At 54.1% G+C, this 20,452-nt stretch overlaps 1 protein-coding gene across 7 annotated transcripts in view; it reads right to left on the minus strand.

Moving 5' to 3' along the window:
- The window catches only part of tcf4 (transcription factor 4), a 122,007-nt gene continuing 101,555 nt past the window's right edge, over positions 1–20,452 (minus strand). For 5 of the 7 annotated variants that reach the window (XM_084693323.1, XM_084693320.1, XM_084693321.1 and 2 more), the window contains 9 exons: positions 19,928–19,998; positions 19,721–19,799; positions 17,430–17,509; positions 16,866–17,069; positions 6,124–6,259; positions 3,796–3,940; positions 2,881–3,110; positions 2,167–2,299; positions 1–1,101 (listed from right to left, as the gene is read on the minus strand). In XM_084693323.1, coding sequence (XP_084549449.1) covers positions 1,053–1,101; positions 2,167–2,299; positions 2,881–3,110; positions 3,796–3,940; positions 6,124–6,259; positions 16,866–17,069; positions 17,430–17,509; positions 19,721–19,799; positions 19,928–19,998 — 1,127 coding nt within the window. In that variant the 3' untranslated portion in view covers positions 1–1,052. Of the gene's footprint in view, positions 1,102–2,148; positions 2,300–2,880; positions 3,111–3,795; positions 3,941–6,123; positions 6,260–16,865; positions 17,070–17,429; positions 17,510–19,720; positions 19,800–19,927; positions 19,999–20,452 lie in introns of all 7 variants that reach the window. The other 2 variants (XM_084693319.1, XM_084693322.1) reach the window with 2 other exon arrangements.

Below are 20,452 nucleotides of genomic sequence, written 5' to 3' on the forward strand. Positions count from 1 at the left end.
GAGGGGACACTGGCAGGGAGGAGGGGGGGGGGGGCTTCGATGTGCTAGACAGGAAGGGGAGTCCAATCAGACAGATCAAACGACGATAGGACTGCTTGGATGGATCTCCTCAAATTGAGTGTCATCACGAGGGGGGGGGGGGGGGAGTAATCTCATTCTGACATAGGTGCAGCCCACCCCCCCCTTCCTTTTCTCTCAAGCCGTCATTTCATTTGTCACGTGGAGTAACTAGGAGTTGTAGTACCCATGGCCTAATGACCAATCAGAAGCTCCTGCTGTCCCACCCATCCACAAGAATGGCCAAATAAATTGTGTCTGAATATCTGAATCAGGTCATTATTTGCTGGTTTTATGTGGCGGCAGGGGGCACCAATGATTCCCTCTCTCTCTCTCTCTCTCTCTCTCTCTCTCTCTCTCCTCTCTCTCTCTCCTCTGCTATACAACCCGACTCACCAAGGTAAGCCCAAGGCTAGAATTGTTTAACCCTAAATTCATCTGTTCGGCTCCAAAAGAAGTACACTTTTTTATTATTGCAAATTCTTGAAATTCAACATAATTTCGAGCTTTTTTTTTTTTTTTAAGTGATACCCCCTCCCATCGAGACTGAATGATTGATTTTGTATATAACTATCTGACTTTATGCATCCAAGAGGAGTTCAGGCACGACAGCAAGTGTTCCACAGTGTGGAGAGGATTGCCATTCAGTCAAAGGGCTGCGTTCAACAGCTCTGCAACATTGTTACAACATAATGATATGTTTGAAGAGTCCCCCATTGAGTTGCACTATTTTTTTTCTTCTTCTTCTGTTTTATATATATTTTTGATCCTTTCCTCGTACTGTATATATATATATAACCTTTTTTAAATTGGGAATGCTGAAAAGAAGAAAAAGAAGAATCTCTTGTATCTGTAATCCATAGCCAATATACATGTGGTGGTAAGTTGGTTCGTTTCGAAAGGAGACAAAGGGATCAGGGGAAAACAAAGGATGCCGTTGGTCGGGGTTGTCAGTTGATTGGCGTGACTGAGTGGCAGGAACGAGAGGAACGTTGTCAAAGGAAGTGATCGCTCATCATTTTAATGAACTCCGGCAGCTTGGACCTACAGAGGGGCGGAGACAGACTGAGGGTTACTGACACTGCGGTGTGACACTCACCTGTCCCTGTACAAACACCCCCCAAAAAAGACGACTGGACCCAGGCGTGCAAACTGGATCCGTTACGAACGCACGACAAACACGACACACCCAAACACGCAAACACACTCGGACGAACTTCTCATCTCGATGGGAGCTAACAGGACACCCGCTTTCGACGTTATCTCGCTACTGTGCGTGATGTTCTGCCGATGGTGCATGATGGGACAATGTGGAGGTGTGTCTTGATGATAGTGTCGCCTGGCATTCAGGGCCTCGACAAGTGTTCCCTGGAGAGGGAAGTGATCCAATCCGCCCTTATCTTAGACACGTGGACTGTACTACGACCTTTGGTGCTCCGCGCTGTGACATGGTGATAACCTAGCATTCTTACCTCTCATACACACACGCGTGCTCGCACACACGCACGCACGGCACACGCACATGCACATTGTAAACACGTGCTGATACACATAATGAGGTGACAGATTTTCACCTGGTGAGTTAAAGGAAATCACAGCAGAAACAAACACATTAATGACACACACACACACACACACAGAGAAACACACAGACAGACATTAAAAGCACACTTACTGCCAATCTGTTGTTAAAATGTACCCAGTGTTTTGAATCAAATGAATAGGGTTTGTGGTGTTAGCCAGCCCCAAAGTTATCAGTAATGCCATTCACAGAAAACTATGCATCTCTGCTCTTGCAAATCAATTTTGATTAGCATCCGACATTAACACTGTTGTGTCATTATTGTGCTGCTTCGTTTAGGAAGTCTTTTCATTTACATATTATAGAGAGGTAAGCAGAGTAACTGTGCTGGACTGATAACACTTTGAAATAGTATATATTTTTTTAATATATATATATAATATTTTTTTATGGAGCCAGATTAAATTGTATATCCAAATATTTTTTTTACAAATATATTTTGTTTGGTTAATGGCAAATCATGGTACAAATATGAAACAGCAGATTAGTTTAAAGTGAAATCTTCTGACCATTTATGGGCTTTTTACATTTGTCCCATGGGGTTGGAGGCGTCGCCCATGGCGTGGTGGGCGGCGGCCAGGGAGAGGGACGGCCCGTCGGACGAGCTCTTCTCTTCCTCCCGTCTCTTCAGACACGCCGCCTTCGGATTCAGGTTCCTCTCTGGAACACACACACACGCACGCACACACACACAGTCAAAAAATGGGAGACAGGGGCTTTCATTTACATTTAGCATTTTACAGACGCTCTTATCCAGAGCGACTTACAGTAAGTACAGGGACATTCAAGTTGGGAAGTGCCTTGCCCGAGGACACAATGTCATTTTGCACAGCCGGGAATCTAACCAGCGACCTTCTGATTACTAGCCCGATACCCCACCTGACTCCCCTTTCTTCTTCAAACAGAAATAACTCATAAGCCCCCCTGTTCCTATTTGCATTGAGCCGGGGGGAGCCCGAATGGCACGCATTCCCCTCGCTTCCTCAAAAAACCCGGAACAGCGCCACCAAGTGGACCCTAGGCACGCACTTCCCCTCAGATTCGTCTGAACGGGGTGGGGGGGGGGGTGTCGCGTTTTGTCAAGTGTGTGCGCCTACCACTTCGCCTGGGGCTGACGGGGGGGGTTAGATGTCCATCTAGAGCCAGGTGTCCATCTGAGACTGACGTCCCGTGTCTACGTTAGGAGTCCTGTGTGTGTGTGTGTGGAGGTGTGGAGGAGGAGGGGGGGGGGGGACGCTGACCTCGGACTTGCTGCTCCAGGCTGAGGATGACGGCCACAGCCTGGTGGAGGATGAGCAGCTTGGTCTGGGGCTTGTCGCTCTTCAGGTGCAGCTGCACCATGCGGCCCAGCTCCTTGAAGGCCTCGTTGATGTCCCGCACCCGCAGGCGCTCGCGGGCGTTGTTGGCCATCCTCCTCTCCTTCTCCCGCTCGATCTTCTGCTCCGGGGAGAGGTCTTCGTCGTCGGCGTTGCTGCAGGGGGGCCAATGGGGGAGGAGGAGGGGAGGTGGAGTGGGGATTCAGGGATGGAAGTTCAGTCAGAATCACAGACAGACACACTATCGACAGATATGGCAACCGTTTGTATGCTTGAGGTCACATGCGGTTCTTCCTTTTGCAAACCAGACCTTTTCTATTGGTCATCATTTGGGATTGGGATTCGAATGGTTCAGATTGGTCATTCCAGGTATAAGTCTATTAAACCCTGAACGGTGTTTATCCTAGGATGGGGGGGGGGGGTGCACATAGTGCACCGTTGGGAATCTGGAAAAGGGGGGGCTACTCTTGTGTGCGAGAGACAGCTAAAACCAGGCACAAGACCATGGGAGGACTGCGGAATCGGCCAAAAGATGAGAATGTGTGTGTGTGTGTGTAGCACAGGTGTGGCTGTAGAGTGTGCGTGTGAAACAGAAGCTTAAGTGTGCGTATTCACTGAAACCCCCCAGAAAAAGGCACTGACAGTGTGTGAACATTACAAGTATGTGCGCCCAAAACAATTTCACATGGCGGGGGGGGGGGGGGCGTTTTTTTTTCCCCCCGCCGAAATTCATTTAGCTGCCCCTCGAAAGCACACCGATCGCTTCATCCAAATCCCCGCCAAAGGGATTTCGACCGAGCGAGCACTGACAGGGAGCGGGGCCTAATCCTAGATCTTGACCTATCGATGGACTTGAGGTCCTTGTTGTCCAGGTCCTCCTTCTTGGGCTCCTTGCCGTCCTGCAGGTTCTCGTCGCCCTCGTCCTCCGACTTGATCTCCGAGCTGACCGACGAGGCGCTCTGGCCCTGCAGGCCGCTGGACAGCGCTGGAGGGAGCAGAGTGACATCACACACTGTTAGAATATTTTCATTTACTTTTGTAGTCATTTAGCGGACGCTCTTATCCAGAGCGACTTACAGTAAGTACAGGGACATTCCCCCCGAGGCAAGTAGGGTGAAGTGCCTTGCCCAAGGACACGACGTCATTTGGCACGGCGGGAAAGCGATCCGGCAACCTTCTGATTACTAGCCCGACACCCTCGCCGCTCAGCCGTCTGACTCCCGAGTATACATCTACGGGAAGATGAGACCGGGCTGGCGTCCGTTGGACCCCCGGTTTTCATGAACAAAGTGGAGGCGTTTTTTCTGCTCGCCTCGTTTAGAGGTCAGCTCAAGGATGGGAGCGAGTCTGTGTTCACTGGACAAGTGCCAGCCACTATCTATACACATTTATTATCTTTTGAATGATCGGACAGTGATGGAACCCCCACATGAATAGGGATTAATGCGTGTGCGTGTTTTTATCCGCGCGTGTGTGTGTGGGGGGGGTCTGTCTATGCCAGGCTATTACTAGCTGGAGAGATGGGGGGTTGGGAGGGCCAAACAGGAGGGAGACAGGGGGAGTGTCTGGAGGGGGGGGGACACACACACACAAAAGAGGTTCGACGAGTCTAAGAATCGCCCCCCCCCCCCCCCCCACCCTTTTTTCACCCCCCGGTGGGAGAATACTGCTCTCTTTGTTTGACGTCACTCTCGGTGGGTCGTTGCCAACTTTCGCTGTCACACATAAAACACTCCCTTTTCTGTTCCCACACTCACAACCGAGAGACCCCTCGTGCAGACAGAGGCACAAAATGCCCCTCGGTCACAGAGACACACACAGAGGCACAAAATGGCGCCGTGCCTGCTGCCTGTGCGGTGGGATCATGGCTAGCTGTCTGGTCACGACTCCACTCCATTCCCAGGGCACAATCCCCTTGCTTGTTTATGCATGCTGCAAGGGCTGAATAGGCCTAAAGCACAGAGTATAAAGTGACTTTGTGCTTCCAACATCCCCCCTCCCACACACACACACACACCCCACACACCCCCTCCGTCAAAACGGGGTGCTAAACAAAGCTTCGCAGCTCAAAGCGGCCAGGTTTTACCTCCCCATCTCGACCTTCCCAGAGTCAGGGAGCAAGCTTGTGTGTCGTCAAAAACGCCAAAGCTAAACGTCACCCTGGGTCCATGCAGCGGGCCGCAGCCGAGGTAAAGAGACTTCCTGTGCTGACAGGAAATGATGCCGAGTGGTCGTGTTAACTTGATTATACAGCTTAATTCCGCCTCGGTCCTCCGAGCCAAAGCAGAGAGGAGGTGATCCGAGACGGGAGTCAGTCAGAGGAAAAAGCCACAATACTGCAACTGCTTCCCTCGTCTCCTGCCAATAACACTTTAATACCCATTATTTATTTATAGTCTCTCAGCCTTGTCTGCCCTCCTCTGGTCTGGTCTGGCTGTGGAGGACTGTGGTTGAGAGCAGTGAGTTTCTCTCCTTAGCTTTATAGCGCTCAACACCTCATTAACCACTTGGCTTCGGTCGCCGTGCCTACACACAGACGCGCGCGCTTGTTGCCAAGGCGGTGATTTGTTGGTCCTTTAAACAAGCCCCGGGGCTAATTTGCTTCATAGGACTCCGTCATGTGCAATTTCCTTTCACATGTTCATATCTGAAAGTAATATGCGCGCGTTCTCTGCCACGTCATCGTTACTGGGACGTTAAAGTTGCGGTGTGCCGAATGAACTGGTTTTACTGTCGGCGTGTGGCTGGCTTGTAGAGATTGCCGGCTACTGTAAACGCCTTATCCTCGCAGACGCGAACCGTGGCGCATTTGAAGCGCGCGCCCGTCTCTGTGGGCGAGGTGGACCGTGTTCTCCGTCAGGAGCTGGGGTCCTGCGTTCTAGAACAGTCTACAGGGGCCCAGCGGGGACGCCTGGCTGCAACTCTGGCTCCCGTCGTTTCCTCAGTGAGCGTCGACAACCTTTACCCTCCAGCCCCCCCCCCCCCCCCCCCCCCCTCACACACCATCCCCACCCCCCATGACACAAACCTCCCCCACCCCCCATGACACACACCCCCAACACACACAAAGACACCCACCCACACCAAGAGAAAACACACGTGCTCACAACCCCAACAAAGACACGCACACGACACACATCCAAGAGAGAGAGAGACGCACACACTCACCCCGGTAGGGATCCGGCTGGCTGAGGTCTGGAGAGGTGGCTGACTGCACCGGGAGCTGGGGGACCGGCACTTGGTTTGGCACGATGGAGTGGCTGCCGCGGAGACCCGCGCTGCCGTCTTCTCTGTGAGACCCCACCTACAGACGGACACACAGACGCACACGGCAGGCACGACTCTTTAGCGAAGAATTCGACACGCGGTTACTTTTCGGCAGAAAACGGGGGGGATGATGCATTCCGGACTTTTCACCTTTTCAAAAAAAAAAAAAAAACAACAACATGTTTTTGACTTCATCGGCCTTGCGCTCCCCTTTTCCCTGGCCACTCTCTGTGTGTGAAGTCCCTCGCGTGACCTGCAGAGGGCAGCCTCACGCTGCACATTTCAGCGCCGGCACCAGACGGCGCGCGCGGGCGGGAGGGCCGCGCGCTTTCGCATCTACCCGTTAGCTGCAGCCGAACCTGCCGTAGCTGCTCAGGCAGGTAAAATACAAAATGATCTCCCAGGGTGCCTCGGCGGAGCTCACTGATTCACATCCATCTGTCTTCCATCATGTCCGCCAACACAACTGACAATTATCTTAATGCCCATATGTTTAATTGTGGGCTTCCTAATTCCCCCGACAGAATCGGCAGATCCAGCAGGAATTGCGATTTGGCACAAGTTTTTTGTTTCTCTCTCTCTCTTTCTCCCGCCCGCCCCCCTCTCTCTTTCCCTCTCTCTCTCTCTCTCTCTCTCTCTCCTCTCTTTTCCATGGGTTGAGGGATAGAATCGGAGGAGGACCTGCCACTTTCTTCTCTCTCCCTGTCTGTAATTCCAGCTAAGCCTCTGACAGAGCAGCTCCGACATGTCAGCCACGGCTCCCCCCCCCCCACGCTTGATGCAAATATCAGAAAATGTCGAACGGCTTTGCGGGGAAGAGCGGGCAGAGAGGGTTTCCAAGCCGGCGTTTGTTTGCTCGTCTTTCATCACAACACGGCGCCCCAAATGCAAAATGGCACCACCCTGGCTGGGGATGGAAGGGGCTGGCGTACATATTTAATAAAAGGTTTCAACAACAAACAAAAAAAAACACGCCGGGTAAATTAGTATCGCAATGGGAGCCTGGCAAACGCAAGGGGCCGTCGCTGGGGAGACGCGCTCCCGGTGTCGCCCTGTCATCTGTGCCGGTGTTAATCAGGGGGACGGCGCTCGAAAACGCCCGCGCCACCGCCCTCATTATGCGTAGGGGGGTGGGGGTGGGGGGACACACCAAAGTTTCTGGGTCAAGTGCGGAGCTGTTCTCTGGCAAACTTTCTGTTGTTGTTTTTGTTGATAAGTTTGAGAAGGCCGCAGGGGAGGTTAGTGGGTGTCCACTATAAACTTCTAGCCCCATTTGATCACGATTTGAATATGGAAATAAAAAGATCGGGGGGGGGGGGGGGTTTCCTTGGATTGCCCCGTGCGCTTTGTCCACTTCGCCCTTCCCGTGCACGTGCCTGAGTGCGTGCGTGTGTATATGCGTGTGTGTGTTTTGGTGGCGTGTGTTTGGGGCGTGCAGCGCAGGGAGCGGTGCGGGGGAAGCCGCCGCGGCAGAGCAGCCGTGCAGCAGTGTGGAGTCAGAGTCAGGGGGGAGACGAGCCGCGTGACGGACAGGAGCAGATGGCATCGTGGCATTCTGCACTGATGCTGTCAACGCTTGCCTGGCTGTGCCACCCCCCCGCACCCCCCCTCCCCAGCCACCCCCCGCACCCCCCCTCCCTCCGCCCCCCGAGGACGCTCCACCTCAGAGAGGACCCCTGAGGATGGCTGGGGCGAGGTTCCCGTGGATCCGCGGTGCCATTCAAAACTTAGGGCTGGGAAGATGCCCCCGGGCGCGGCTCGTTAGGAGCCAGCATTAGAGGCAAGCGTTAGGAGTAAAGTGTTTGGAGCTAGCATTCGGAGCTAGCATTAGGAGCCTGCCTTGGGGGCTAAGATCAGAAGCTGGCGTCGTGAGCCATCGTTAGGAGCTAGCGTCGGCAGCTAGCGTCGGTAGCTTGCGTCAGGGAGTAGCGTTAGCCGCGGCTGCTGCCATGCAGAGCCGGACGGGCTCGCTAGCCCTACGGTACCCCATCCCCCCTTCCCTCCCCTGCCCCCTCCGTTGGAGCCGGCGCTGGGAGGGGATGGAGAGCAGGGACCCCCCCCCCCCCCCCCTGACAGCGCCTTTGGATGAGGGGCCTGATGCCAGCACGGGTGAGAGCCCAGGGATTAAAGAAATAAACACACACCAGACTAATCAGCCGCCACTCAGTGGCCCCTGACAGGCTATCTCCCAGAGACAGGGGCCCGGGCGTTTAAATCGCTACCTCGTGTTGACAGAGCTCGAGCCCAGGCGCGGGCTCCCGCACACAGGAGAGTCCTTGTGCTGAACGTGTGTTTCGTCGCACGACATTACATTGAGTTGTATGAAATATGGATGAACCTGCCAGGCGGTGACACACTTTCGGTCGGAGGCAGCGGCGGCTACTGGATGGACGTGGGGTTTCTCTGTGTCGACGGCACGGCACAGGAATAAGGGGCATGTTTTCCTTAAGAGACACACGCTTACAAAAAAACACCAGATGAAGTTCAAAGTGATAAGGATTAGCGTGGTTTCGATTTCAGGTCAATTGCGCAGGTTTTTTTTTATCAAATGCTTGGCCTTTTTAAAGGCCCTTCCACGAAAGGGGAAAAATCAGCCGAGGAAAAAAAGACCCGGAGAGGAAAGGCAGAGTGGAAAATGGTTTCCTTGTGAGCGTGCAGTCATAAACAGGGGCCATTACTGTGTAAACGCCGCCTCAGACTCGAGGAGCTTAAAGATGAAATGTGACGTTCGCCCCCGTCACCGGCCGCTCGTGAAAGAACCGCGGCTGTCCTGTCTGCGGCACCCACATGCTGCCGCGCTGACTATCACGCGCTGGAGCGCTCTGGTTTTCGAGTGGTTCCATATGTGGCCGGGCTGATTAGTCGTTATTAGCATTGGGGCTAAGTACTGACCGTGACTGGGACCCTCACCGGTGTCAAAGAATGACACCATCCTAGAGACAGCCCATATGGGCCTACTTTGTACTGCCGTAATGCCAAATGCAGACCTCGGAGAAGGACAAGCTGGAGGGCGGGGGGGGTCGGTGAACTCTCCCAAGTCACAGCTACCTACTACTCAGGTGGATACTTTATATAAACTCACACGTTTTTTTTTTTCTTCAAAATATTCCGGGATGAGGGAGTAAGGTGCAAAAGAAAAAGCGCTAGATCTTTCCTAGAAGCCCTGGAACTGTTCTTCTCATGCTTAAAAAGACACGCTTGGTGTGAAAATGCATCAACACCTAAACATCACAGTTGGCTTTTTCAGACCTGAAAATGCCTGCAACATGCAAAATGCCCCAAACAGGTGAGGGAAATGTGCTAAATGTGCGTGATGGCAGTGTGCACGCTTTTGGTCATGAAAGCAATTCCCAAAGTATCTACAAACATCTCCACAACTTGACAAAAACAGCAACAACATGCTCTGGGATTACGGTTGTCGATCAAATACACTTGTTACTACTCAAACACGTACAGAAAAGTGCCTATATATGTACTGTATATACCTTATACTCAGTATGTCCGTATCTAGGTGAGCGTGGACTGTTGTGGCGGTGTGTGTGTGTGTGTGTGTGGGAAGCCAAGGTCAGAGGGTAAATCAGTGGACCATCCATCAGAAAGCCACACAATGGGCCGTGTTTATGGCCACTAAAAATAGAGGCCCTTCTTTTAAACAATTGAAAGTGAAGCACAAAAGCCTGGTCCCCGCAGGAAGAGGACAAAGAACGAGGAACGAAAAAAAGGGAAGAACCCCAAAAAACCTGCGCTCATTTGGAAAGTTGAGTTTACACGGCTTATGAATGGTCGGAACAAATTGACTTCCTCCACGGGTGAAAGGATCGAAGTGATGTCGACTTGAGACAATCCAGCGTTTATTCGAGGTGTCGGGACCTCCGGTGAGATCATGGTGGACAGGATGAGGGGTGCGAGTGAAGGACTACGTTTCCTGCTATGAGATGAGGCCTACGCTGGCCGCGGAGCCTGGGCCTCGACGAGGCCATTAACGGGCAGGCTTAGGAGTTGATTTCCCCAGTCGGCCCTCGCACCTACTCTGGTCCTAGCTCCAGGCCCCTCCGTAGCCCCGACCAGTCCTCATTCCAGAACAGCCTAGCCTACTTACAGCCCCAGCCCCTCCTCCAGCCCCTGCCCCTGCCCCTGCTCCAGCCCCAGTCCCAGCCCCAGCCCCTGCCCCAGCCCCTGCTCCAGCCCCAGCCCCTCCTCCAGCCCCAGCCCCTGCTCCAGCCCCAGCCCCTCCTCCAGCCCCAGCCCCTGCTCCAGCCCCAGCCCCTGCCCCAGCACCAGCACCAGGCCCGCTCATCTCAGCCACACTGCACCACAGCTGCTAAGCATTTGGAGGGGCCTGGGAGTGCAGATGTAGCGTCTTTAGATGTTAATTCAATTAAGAGAAGGAGCTGTTTAAAGAGCTGAGAGAGCCTTCTATAAGTGGAGGAAGGAGGAGGGGGGAGGGGGTGGGGGGCTGGAAACATGGGGGTCTACAAGTCCAGGGGCTAGCCACTGGTTCAGTGGCTACACCGAGTTGACAACGATACGCAAATTATGTGAGGAAGAGGGTTATATTTACGGTCGTATAATTGGTGTTAAGTGTCACGGTATATGAAATATGTGTGTGCAGTGTGTCGATTGGGCAGCAGGGGTGTGGAGGTGGACTCGGGGGCCTGGGAGGAGGCGGTGGGCCAGGCTGGCCGTTTGTCAGCGCTGGACTGGATTTTTACTGAGGGGGAGACGAGCGGGGCATATCTTTCACATGATTTCATTTCCTTGTCGTAGATTAGCTGTGCTCTCTCTCTCTCTCTCCCCCACTCCTCCCTCTTTCACTCGTCCTCTCTTTCTCTCTATCTCTCTCTCTCTCCCCCCTTCTCTCTCTTTCACTCGTCCTCTCTCTCTCTCTCTCTCTCTCTCTCTCTCTCTCTCTCTCTGCCTCCCTCTTTCTCTCTCTCACTCCCCCCCCTCTCTCTCTTTCACTCGTCCTCTCTCTCTCTCCCTCTCTCTCATTCTCCCCACAGCTGTTCGGTGCAGGAACCCTGGCAAAAGGAACAACGCTCAGATGTCTTCGAAGAACCGTACGCAGCCATTTTCATGTTTCATGTCGAACTTGTTAGGCAACATAAGCGGTGCAGATTACAAGAAAGATTAGCGAGAATATGCTCTTTTCGTCGGCCCGGTGTCCGACCCTCACTCCAATCTGGCCAGGCATGATGCTGAGGATAGCTCTCCTCTAAAGGAGCTTTAACATCCATCCAGCGGCTTAGAGTCCTTCAGCTGATGAATTGCCTTGACATAAACAGAAACTAAACAGATTAAAAATAAATAAATGTTGTACTCATCTCAGACCTGAGAATCAGTGTTTTTTTGGGGGATCACTTAGGGATATGATGGGGTGTCTGTGATACTGTTAAATCTGCCGGGCCGCAGAAGTGGCTGCACTGACGCCTCCCTCCAGCAGGTGGCGAGCTGTAGCTGCAACCTGGCAGGCCTTTAGATGTGCCATGGAAAAGCGGCATCACAGAGTCATGTTCACTATGTGTGTGTGTGTGCGTGTGGACCGGAGGGCAGAATAGCGTGCCTTTGTGCGTCCCAGACATACCAGTTTATAGCCCCCCCCCCCCCCCAACTTCCTGGGATTTAGTCATGGACAAGTGTTTGTGTGCCCCCCCTTTTCGGAGCTCGGAGCTCGCCTCGCAGACTCCGTCACAGTGGAATATTTTGTGAACCCCCCTCGACGGTGTCTGGCGTGACAACCTAAACCTCGAGACCTCCCCGCTGTCCGCATGCGTGGGGTTTTCTCGGGAAAAATAGATGACTGTGAGTTCAGGTACGACCAGGACACGTCGACAGGGCGATGTGGGAGAATTCTCCTTCGACGCGCACGGCTTTACAGACCTCCGCGGGCGACGCCACGCGTTCGTTCGCGCCCCCGTCAGGTTTCAAACCCCCTCAAACGCGACTCCTTGAAACACCCATCGCCTCGCTCCGAAACCTTAACCCCTCAACGTTTGACACTGGCGAAACGAGAGGTTTCCTACCGCGACGACCTTTGCCGCCGGGAGGGGGGGGGGGGGTCGCGACGGTAGCGGGACGTGCTTCCGACACCCTTCCCAGGCTGGTTCCGACGTGTGGCTGAGGGGGGACAGGGAGGACGCGGAGCGGCAGACAGAGCTCCAGAGCCGCGTGTTTGCACACTCCGGCATGTCTGCCCCACAGGACCCTGGGTGCCAACGAGCCTCTCCGGAAGGTGTCGCGGAGCGAGGCGGCACTACTACTGTGTCTCCCCCTGTCTTTCTCTCCCTTCCTTTTCTTTCGTCGCCATCCTCCCCCTCTTTCCTCCTTTTTCTCCGTATGTCTCTCTCCGTCAAATAGTCTCATCCCTTTCCTTCTGCTGACCCCCCCCCCCCCCCCCGTCACAACTGTCTCCCTCCTTCTCTCTCCCCTGCTCCGACCAAAACTCAGAGACGGCCGGAATATCTCTGACGCCGCCATCCAATCAGGTTGTGCTTTCGGCGCCTCCTGCTGTACCCCGACGCCTCCTGTAATCCCCTCTTTTCCGCCACACACCCCTGTCCCCGAGTGAACAAATTGTAGTTCCGGGGTAATCATATGACCCCCAGGGTCCACCAGTTAAACCTGCCGGAGTCGACAATAACGTTCCCACCTCTGGACGTCTTTCCGAGTTCAGCACTAATGCCCAGATCCTCTGCCCTCCAGACTGTTTATGGGGGCTTACGACTCTATTTACAGTGAAAGGGAGACAATTCTGGAGAGTATCAAACCATATTTTGTATGTTCCTACTGGCCAGTGATCTGACAGTCCCTCTAAAACCTGCTTAGATGAACACTCAGCCTGGACGGCTGGAGAGAAGAGTTAAGTAGAAGCGATAAGAGATTAGTCCATCCGACTTCACCTCACTGGTCAGCCGGCGCACATAAGTATGTGAGTGTGTTTTTGTTAAGATGGGAGATTTACTGAGAGATGAGTAGGGTGGGTGGTTGTTATGGAGCGGCTCTCAAAATCATTATTTCGGACTGATACGTATTTTGCTAAAGAGCTTTAAGACACAGGAAGCGGGGGGGGGGGGGGGGGGGGTGGGATGTGCAGTTCAACATGATGTCACACGCACTCACGAGTTCAACGAGTCACAGAATCAAACTCACTACTAGGCATTGGGTGTGCGGAATAGTGCACACTCACACCTTCTACCGAGGCATCTCTTCCCCCACACACACACACACACACACACTACCCCCGTCTCTCCAAAGGTCTTTACTGCCACATCATGGGAACACCTGCTTTCCCAGTGACCTCAGTCTCTCATCCCCCCGGACTGCAGTCTTGGAAGAAATAGCAGCTCTCTAAACATGATCCAGCTGGTTCTCACTGAGGAGAACCGGGTCTGGGGGGGCTTTGGAAAGGGGAGGGGGGTGGGGATTCTGGGCTGAGAAAGTGTGTGTGTGTGGTGGGGGGGGGGGGAAGGGCTATAATCTAGGTGTGTCAGGGTGGGTGAATAATAAGGTGTGTGTTCATGTCGTTAGCCAACGCGCCGTGCAGAGCAGGGAATCCGACATGCGAGCTCTCCATCGTCCGTCGAATGCCCCGTCGCTGTGCCTTCCACACCCCCCTTCACGTGGGTCTCACGCACGGCGCTAAGTTCCCCGCGAAACCCAACCACGTGTCGTGAAATAAAAACACAAACACTTCGACCGAACGTGACACGTAGAGCGCGGATAGAGGAAGCGAATGGAAAATGAAATGAGAAAAGAGAAAGAAAAGAAGAAGAAGAAAAAAACACTTTCGGGAGCTATTGTATGGAAAGAAATCCAGACCAGTCAATTGCAGTGTCTGGCTCCTTTCAGAGGAGGGGCGTGTGCGCTTGTGTGCGTGTGTGCGTGTGAAAGAGTGTGTACAGAGAGCAGTGGGAGTATACAGTAAATCAGAGATGAGAATAGCAGATGGCTGGATGTGAATTAAGTGGAGTAATCACTAGGACCCAGCGGGGAGCTGGGACGAACATCCACGGCAACGGCGGCCACTCTCTGTGCCACGCTCGCTGGGTAGACCGCGTGCGCGCGCGTGTGTATGTATGGGTTTGAGGGTCTCTCTCTCTCTCTCTCTCTCTCTCTCTCTCTCTCTCTCTCTCTCTCTCTCTCTCTCAGCGACAACTTCATATTTCTGTCCCCACTCGAAAACGCACTTGGCGCGCTGGTGTTCAACGAGGCTTTTTTTCTTTCCCCGGGAAAAGTTCGGTGGATGAATGAACATCTGGGAGAAGGGTGGGGGGGAGTCCGCCGCGCTAGGCGGGAGTCTGGTACAGAAACCAGAGGCCGAGAGGGTGTGACAGACCACCACTCGGGGTGAAGTCAATAACTCGTACTGGTCTAATCAACAGGAACCCCCCCCCACCACCCCCGAGCACGGCCTTCCAACACGATCCCTGTGTTTACCCAGGAGGGGCACCAGTCCCGCGCTTATTAAGGCCGAAGGAAAACACAGCTCGTTAGTGGCTGAGGAGGGGAGGAGGAAACGCCGTGGACACCCTGGCTGCACGGACGGCTTCTCGGGGCCCGCGTGCGCAGGCCTTCACCTTTCGCCCCCCCCCCCTCCCGGCACGAGGAACAGAACGAACGACGGGAGGGACGGGGCGGCGGAGTGCAGAGGCAAGAGCCGGAGCGAGCCGTCGAGAGAGGGGGAGCGGAAGGACGGGGGGAAACGGGGAGAGAGAGGGCGAAGAGGCGAAGGAGCCCTGCGGAGAGCGTGGCGGGAGGGCCTGTGGCGGGAGGCTGGCCCACGGGGGGGGGGACGCTCCCGGAGAGAGAGGCCCAGGTGAAGCGGGCGGCCGAGGCCCGCAGCTGGGCAGACGTGCGTGAGAAGGGGATAATCACACGGGGGGAGAACGGGGGAGGGGAGGAGTGGGGGTCGAGTCAGCCCCCTGGGGCCCCCGCCCCGCCCACCGGCGAGCCTCTCTCTCCTCAGCCGGCCACAGGTGCTCTCCATTTAGAGGAGCCGGAGCTCCGGAGAGCCCTCCGAGTGGAATACTTTTAAGGAAGAACAAAAGGGGAGTATGGAGGGGGGGGGGGGGGCTGTGTTTGGACAAGTGGTTTTGGAGTATGTGGCGGTCCCGGGGGGTGGGGGGTGTTGTTTGTTTGTTTGTTTGAGTGCAACTGTCTGAGTGTTTACATGTACGTCAAAGTGCCCCGACGGGGTCCATTGGTGTCCGCCCGCGTACGAGGACCCCCGAACGTAACGGAGGGAGGGAGGGGGGGAACGAGCGATGGAGAGAGAGAGAGCGGGTGTGAAGGGTACGGTGAAGAGGAATGTGTCTTCTGTGAGTGCAAGCGCGCGCGCGCGTGTGTGTGTGCTCTTTAGTGTACGACGTGTGCGCATTGGAGTGCATCCCCTCGTGTTTGTGTGCCGAGTACGTGTGCGTGTGTATGTGTGAGTGTGTGCGTGTGTACCTTTGTGAGTGTGTGTGTGTGTGAGTGTGTGTGCTGTGCCTCCTTCTCTCCTCCATGTGTTTTCTCTCTCTCTGTCTCTCTCTCTCTCTCTCTCTCTCTCTCTCTCTCTCTCTCTCTCTCTCTCTCTCTCTCTACCTCCCACTGCTCCCCTTTTATTCTCCACAGCTGGCTGGGGGCTTTATGGCTTGTTTCAAGTCGACAAAAAAAAGAAACACACACCCAAAAAAACAACAACCTTAAATATGGAAAAGATTACCAGCATCTTCCTTGATGTTTTTGAAGTGAGGCCTTCTCCTAAGCCCCTCCTCCTTCTCCCTTCAACTCCTCGCGTGGAACATGTCCAACGGTAAGAGGCTGGGGGCCGGGGCTGAGGCTGCGACTGGGGCCGGGCCTGAGGCTGGGGGTTGACTACATGCTAAAGCCATTTCCTTTATTTACTCGCGGTCTGCCTGCGCTTGGCCAGGCGAGGTGGCCAGCCTATACACTCCGGCTCCGGCCTCTGACGGAACCAGGCCAGCGCACCATGGGAACAAGTGCAACAAGGGAATAACTTCCAACCGTGTCGATGATCGTACCAGGGCACCGACTGCTCACTTCTCCAGACCCTTCAGTGGGCTTGTGTGTGTGTGTGCGTGTGTGTGTGTGTGTGTGAGGTGCAGGAGCAGGAGGAGGAGGAGGGGCCGGGGTCCCAATTGCATCAACATGTCACGCATTCCTCGGACCTGTTCCGCAAACATGTGGTTATGCTCAGGCCCGGAGTTTCGAGAGGAGGAGGAGGGGGAGGAGGAGGGGGAGGAGGAGGGGGAGGAGAAGGAGGCGGAGCTGACAGTCCACCCTCACAGACCCTCGCTCTGTCCCTCCTCCTCTCCTACTCACCGACTCCCCCCCCCCCTCCCGACCCCGCCACGGCTCCGCCCTGCCACCCCGCGGGTCACAAGGCGCTACCGGAGGGGGAAACCTAAGCCCTGTGGTACGCGTCAGAGCGTATAAGGGCCTCTTACATTGACATGTAGTCATTTAGCAGACGCTCTTATCCAGAGCGACTCACAGTAAGTACAGGGACATTCCCCCCGAGGCGCTGAGGGTGAAGTGCCTTGCCCAAGGACACAACGTCATTCGGCACGGCGGGGAATCGAACCTGCAACCTTCTGATTGATAGTCCGATTCCCTAACCGCTCCCTGAGCCAGTCTCTCACCATGATGGAGTGCCGGTTGCTGGAGAGCAGGCCCGTGCCGTAGCCGGAGCCCATGCCGCCCATGCCGCCGTTGTGCGCCGCCCCGATGAGGCCGTGCATGTCCCCGTGGCCGCCGGCCATGCCCGTGGACGGGCCCACGGCGTGGCTCCGCAGCACGTGGATGGCGTCGTCCAGCCTCTCCAGGCGGTCCTCGATGCGGCTCTGCTGCAGGGAGAAGGAGGGAGAGAGAGGGAGAGAGAGAGAGAGAGAGAGAGAGAAAGGGAGAGAGAGAGAGAGAGGGAGAGAGAGAGAGAGAGAGAGAGAGAGAGGGAGAGAGAGAGAGAGAGAGAGAGAGAGAGAGAGAGAGAGAAAGATAGAGAGAGAGAGAGAGAGAGAGAGGGAGAGAGAGAGAGAGAGAGAGAGAGAGAGAGAGAGAGAGAGAGAGAGAGAGAGAGAGAGAGAGAGAGAGAGAGAGAGAGAGAGAGAGAGAGAGAGAGAGAGAGAGAGAGAGAGGGGTCAGACACGGTCAGACTCGAGGTCGTTCCGGGAGTTGCGTCCACGCGGCGTGTCGAGGGGTGACCTTACCAGCGAGTGGAGCGGAGCTTCGTAGTTGGGCGAAGACGGGCCCTGCCCTCCGTTCCTGGTCCACACGGCCGAACTGGCAGCTGGGGGAGGAGGAGGGACAGGTGAGGACCCCGGGGACGAACGCGGAGCCGCAAAACACTGGCGGTAGAGGACACGGCGTCTCTGTTGCTGTTTGTGTGTCGGCCTGCCCGTCTCTGTCGGTCTCACCGCCTGCCTGTCTGTCTGTCTGTGTGTTTAGGGGGCTGGGAGGGGCTGGGAGGGGCTGGGAGGGGCTGGGAGGGGTGGAAGTGGGTCTAGCCTGTAACACTGTGTGACAGCAAGATAAAGGCCTGTTGGGGGGGGGGGGGGGGGGAAGCAAGGGCGTCTGCCAGCCTGGGTGAATCCCATGAACAGACCCACAGGCACACGCAGACACACAAGGCCCTTTGGAAACACACTGAAAATGCACCGAGAAACGGATCTGAGAGAGCCAAAAACAGGGTCTCGCGTGCAATCACAGAAAAACAGCAACCTGCATTACATAATAACCATAACAACGTTTTGGTTTTTTTCGCTTCTCGGTGATTAGCCTTCGATGACCCACACACTAAAGCCCGGACAGAAATATTGGGCGCCATCGAAAAACAGAGGGTGTAATAGATACGTGACCCGCTGTTATTATCACCAGCTGAGAGGAGCCACGCTCGCTGTGACAGAGGAGGAATAAAAAAAAAAAACATCTGGGACGGCAATGAAGCCGTGATCTCCTGTTCAAAGCGCCCGCTTGCTTCTTTTGTCTGACGGGGGGGGAGCATGAACGTCCCTTATCTGCATCCTGTCTCTATTCACCCAGCGCTAGAATAAACAAAGACCCCCCCCCCCCCCCCCCGCTAGCTTTTGTGTAGGTAATATCCCTGATCGTAAGAGACCTGGGGGTCATGAAGCGCCTGGTGGCTGTATGGGGGGAGAGGCTGGCCCCCCTCCCGTGGTGCGTGCCGTGGGAGTTGTGTTGTGAGTGCATCCGTGGCTGCTGGAGTCGGAGCGGGTAGGGAAACGAAAGGCCTTTGATAGGTGGGGAACCTGTGTGATGCTAATGGCCCGGGCCACTTCTTCCTTTGTCTCCCGGAAGGGGGTGGGCGGGGGGGGGGGGGGGGGGGGTGGGCAAAGGAGGGCACGAGGACTGGCCAACACCACCGCCCCCCCACCATCCCCTCTTTAAGAAGACGCCGCGATGTCGCGACCGGGATCAATTTGAGACCGTGAAAAAAACAAAGTACCAGGTTGCGCGACCAAGTCCTTTATTCTTCCTGTGTGACGCCCCCCCCCCCCCCCCCACCCTCACCCAACGACCGTCCGCCATTAGGAATAAGACTAACACCGATAATTAATCTAATTAGCGCGTTTTTATTCTTTCATGTAAAGTCTAGGTTGTGAGACCTCCTCAGAAACAAATGTCCGTATGTTAATCAGCCAGTGATTACCTGCACACTTATGCAAATCATCTCTCTGCGCGTGTAACTGGTTGCAAATGATGAAGTCCCTTATTAAAACTTGTATGTTACGCTATCACTGTACTGTTGTCCGCTTTAATAAGCTTTATTTTTGAATATGCAAAGAGTAATAACTCTGACAGGATGATAAATATTAATTATTGCAGGAATTTCCCCTGTAACTTCAGTAAGGGGGGTTCATGATTTTTTGGCGCCTCATCCACAGAGCTCGTTTCAAATTATTTGCTGAAGTGCTTTTGTAATTAAGACTATCAGTCAGTACACATGAAATATCAAACTCTGTGACTAGAAAGAGACAATTAGTGTGGAATTTTACATAATGATCATGAGAAACTCATTTTTCACTTTAAGTAGCTGGCTAAACTAGCGTCGTTATGTGGAAGCACGGTAATTGCCAAAATAAAAGAGAAAAAAAAAAGAAAAAAACTGTCAACCCAAAAAAGAAGAGACAATTTGAAGTGCATTCTTGCTGAGAAGACTGCTAGCATGTTAGCTTCCACACCACAATTACGGCTCCTGTCGCTACAACGGCACGGTAGTCAGCAGCCATCTTGACGAACTGGGCATTGAAAGGGCCAACAGTGTTGGTGCCGACAGCTGAACTCGGCTCAACAGAGGCAGCCAAGGCGGTTTAATAACCCCAGAGATGCCTAGAAGGTGGGTATTTCTCTCCTGTTAGTAGTGTTGACAGTTGGGATAGACCTACTGCTGGGTAGGGGAGGGTACAAGCCTAACTAAGGTGGTTTGCAGACACAGATTATTCACGGAGGAATGCAAGTTCGGGAAGCAGGATGTACTAACTTGTGAGAGAAGGAGGAGAGCCGACTGGGGTCGATGGATTGGACGAGAAACTGTTATTCGTGTGGTCTGGAGAGTAGATCTGAAACAACGAGCACATACATTTCCTACTGCAGACACAGCACAGGATAGAAAATGCGTCACCATCGAGGGTGGGTTGTGTGCCTGTTCATCTATGCGTGCGTGCGCGTGTGTGTGCGGACCACTCACCGACGCGAGAGCTTTTCCCAGGGCGTCCCCAGTCTGAGAGCTGCTTGCAGTCCCAGTCTGTGACCGGTTGGCTGTGACACACACACACACACACACGATAATTAAGTGGGATTCCGTAAAATATGGATGATCAAGATTCCACAAATCCCCCAGTTTTTGCCGATGGCCATGGCAGAACAAAGAGGAGGGAGGAGGACAGAGCTAGGCTCAAAGGAACTCCTACATCCCTCACTCACACACACACACACACACACACACAAACAGTACACACACTCACACACAAACAGTGCACACACACACAAACCCTTCAACCTCTGTGTGTGAGAGAAGAAGAGAGTGAGAGAGAGAGAGAGAGTGAGAGAGAGAGAGAGAGAGAGAGAGAGAGAGAGAGAGAGAGAGAGAGAGAGAGACAGAGAGACAGAGAGAGAGAGAGTGAGAGAGAGAGAGAGAAACTTGTGTTGTGGCTTTGACATGCTCTAAACCCATCTCTCCTGACACCAGCTCACAGATGGGGTGTTTATGCTC

The sequence above is a fragment of the Hypomesus nipponensis genome, chromosome 27 (assembly GCF_054491055.1).
Source record: "Hypomesus nipponensis isolate SF chromosome 27, ASM5449105v1, whole genome shotgun sequence".
Lineage (NCBI taxonomy): Eukaryota > Metazoa > Chordata > Actinopteri > Osmeriformes > Osmeridae > Hypomesus > Hypomesus nipponensis.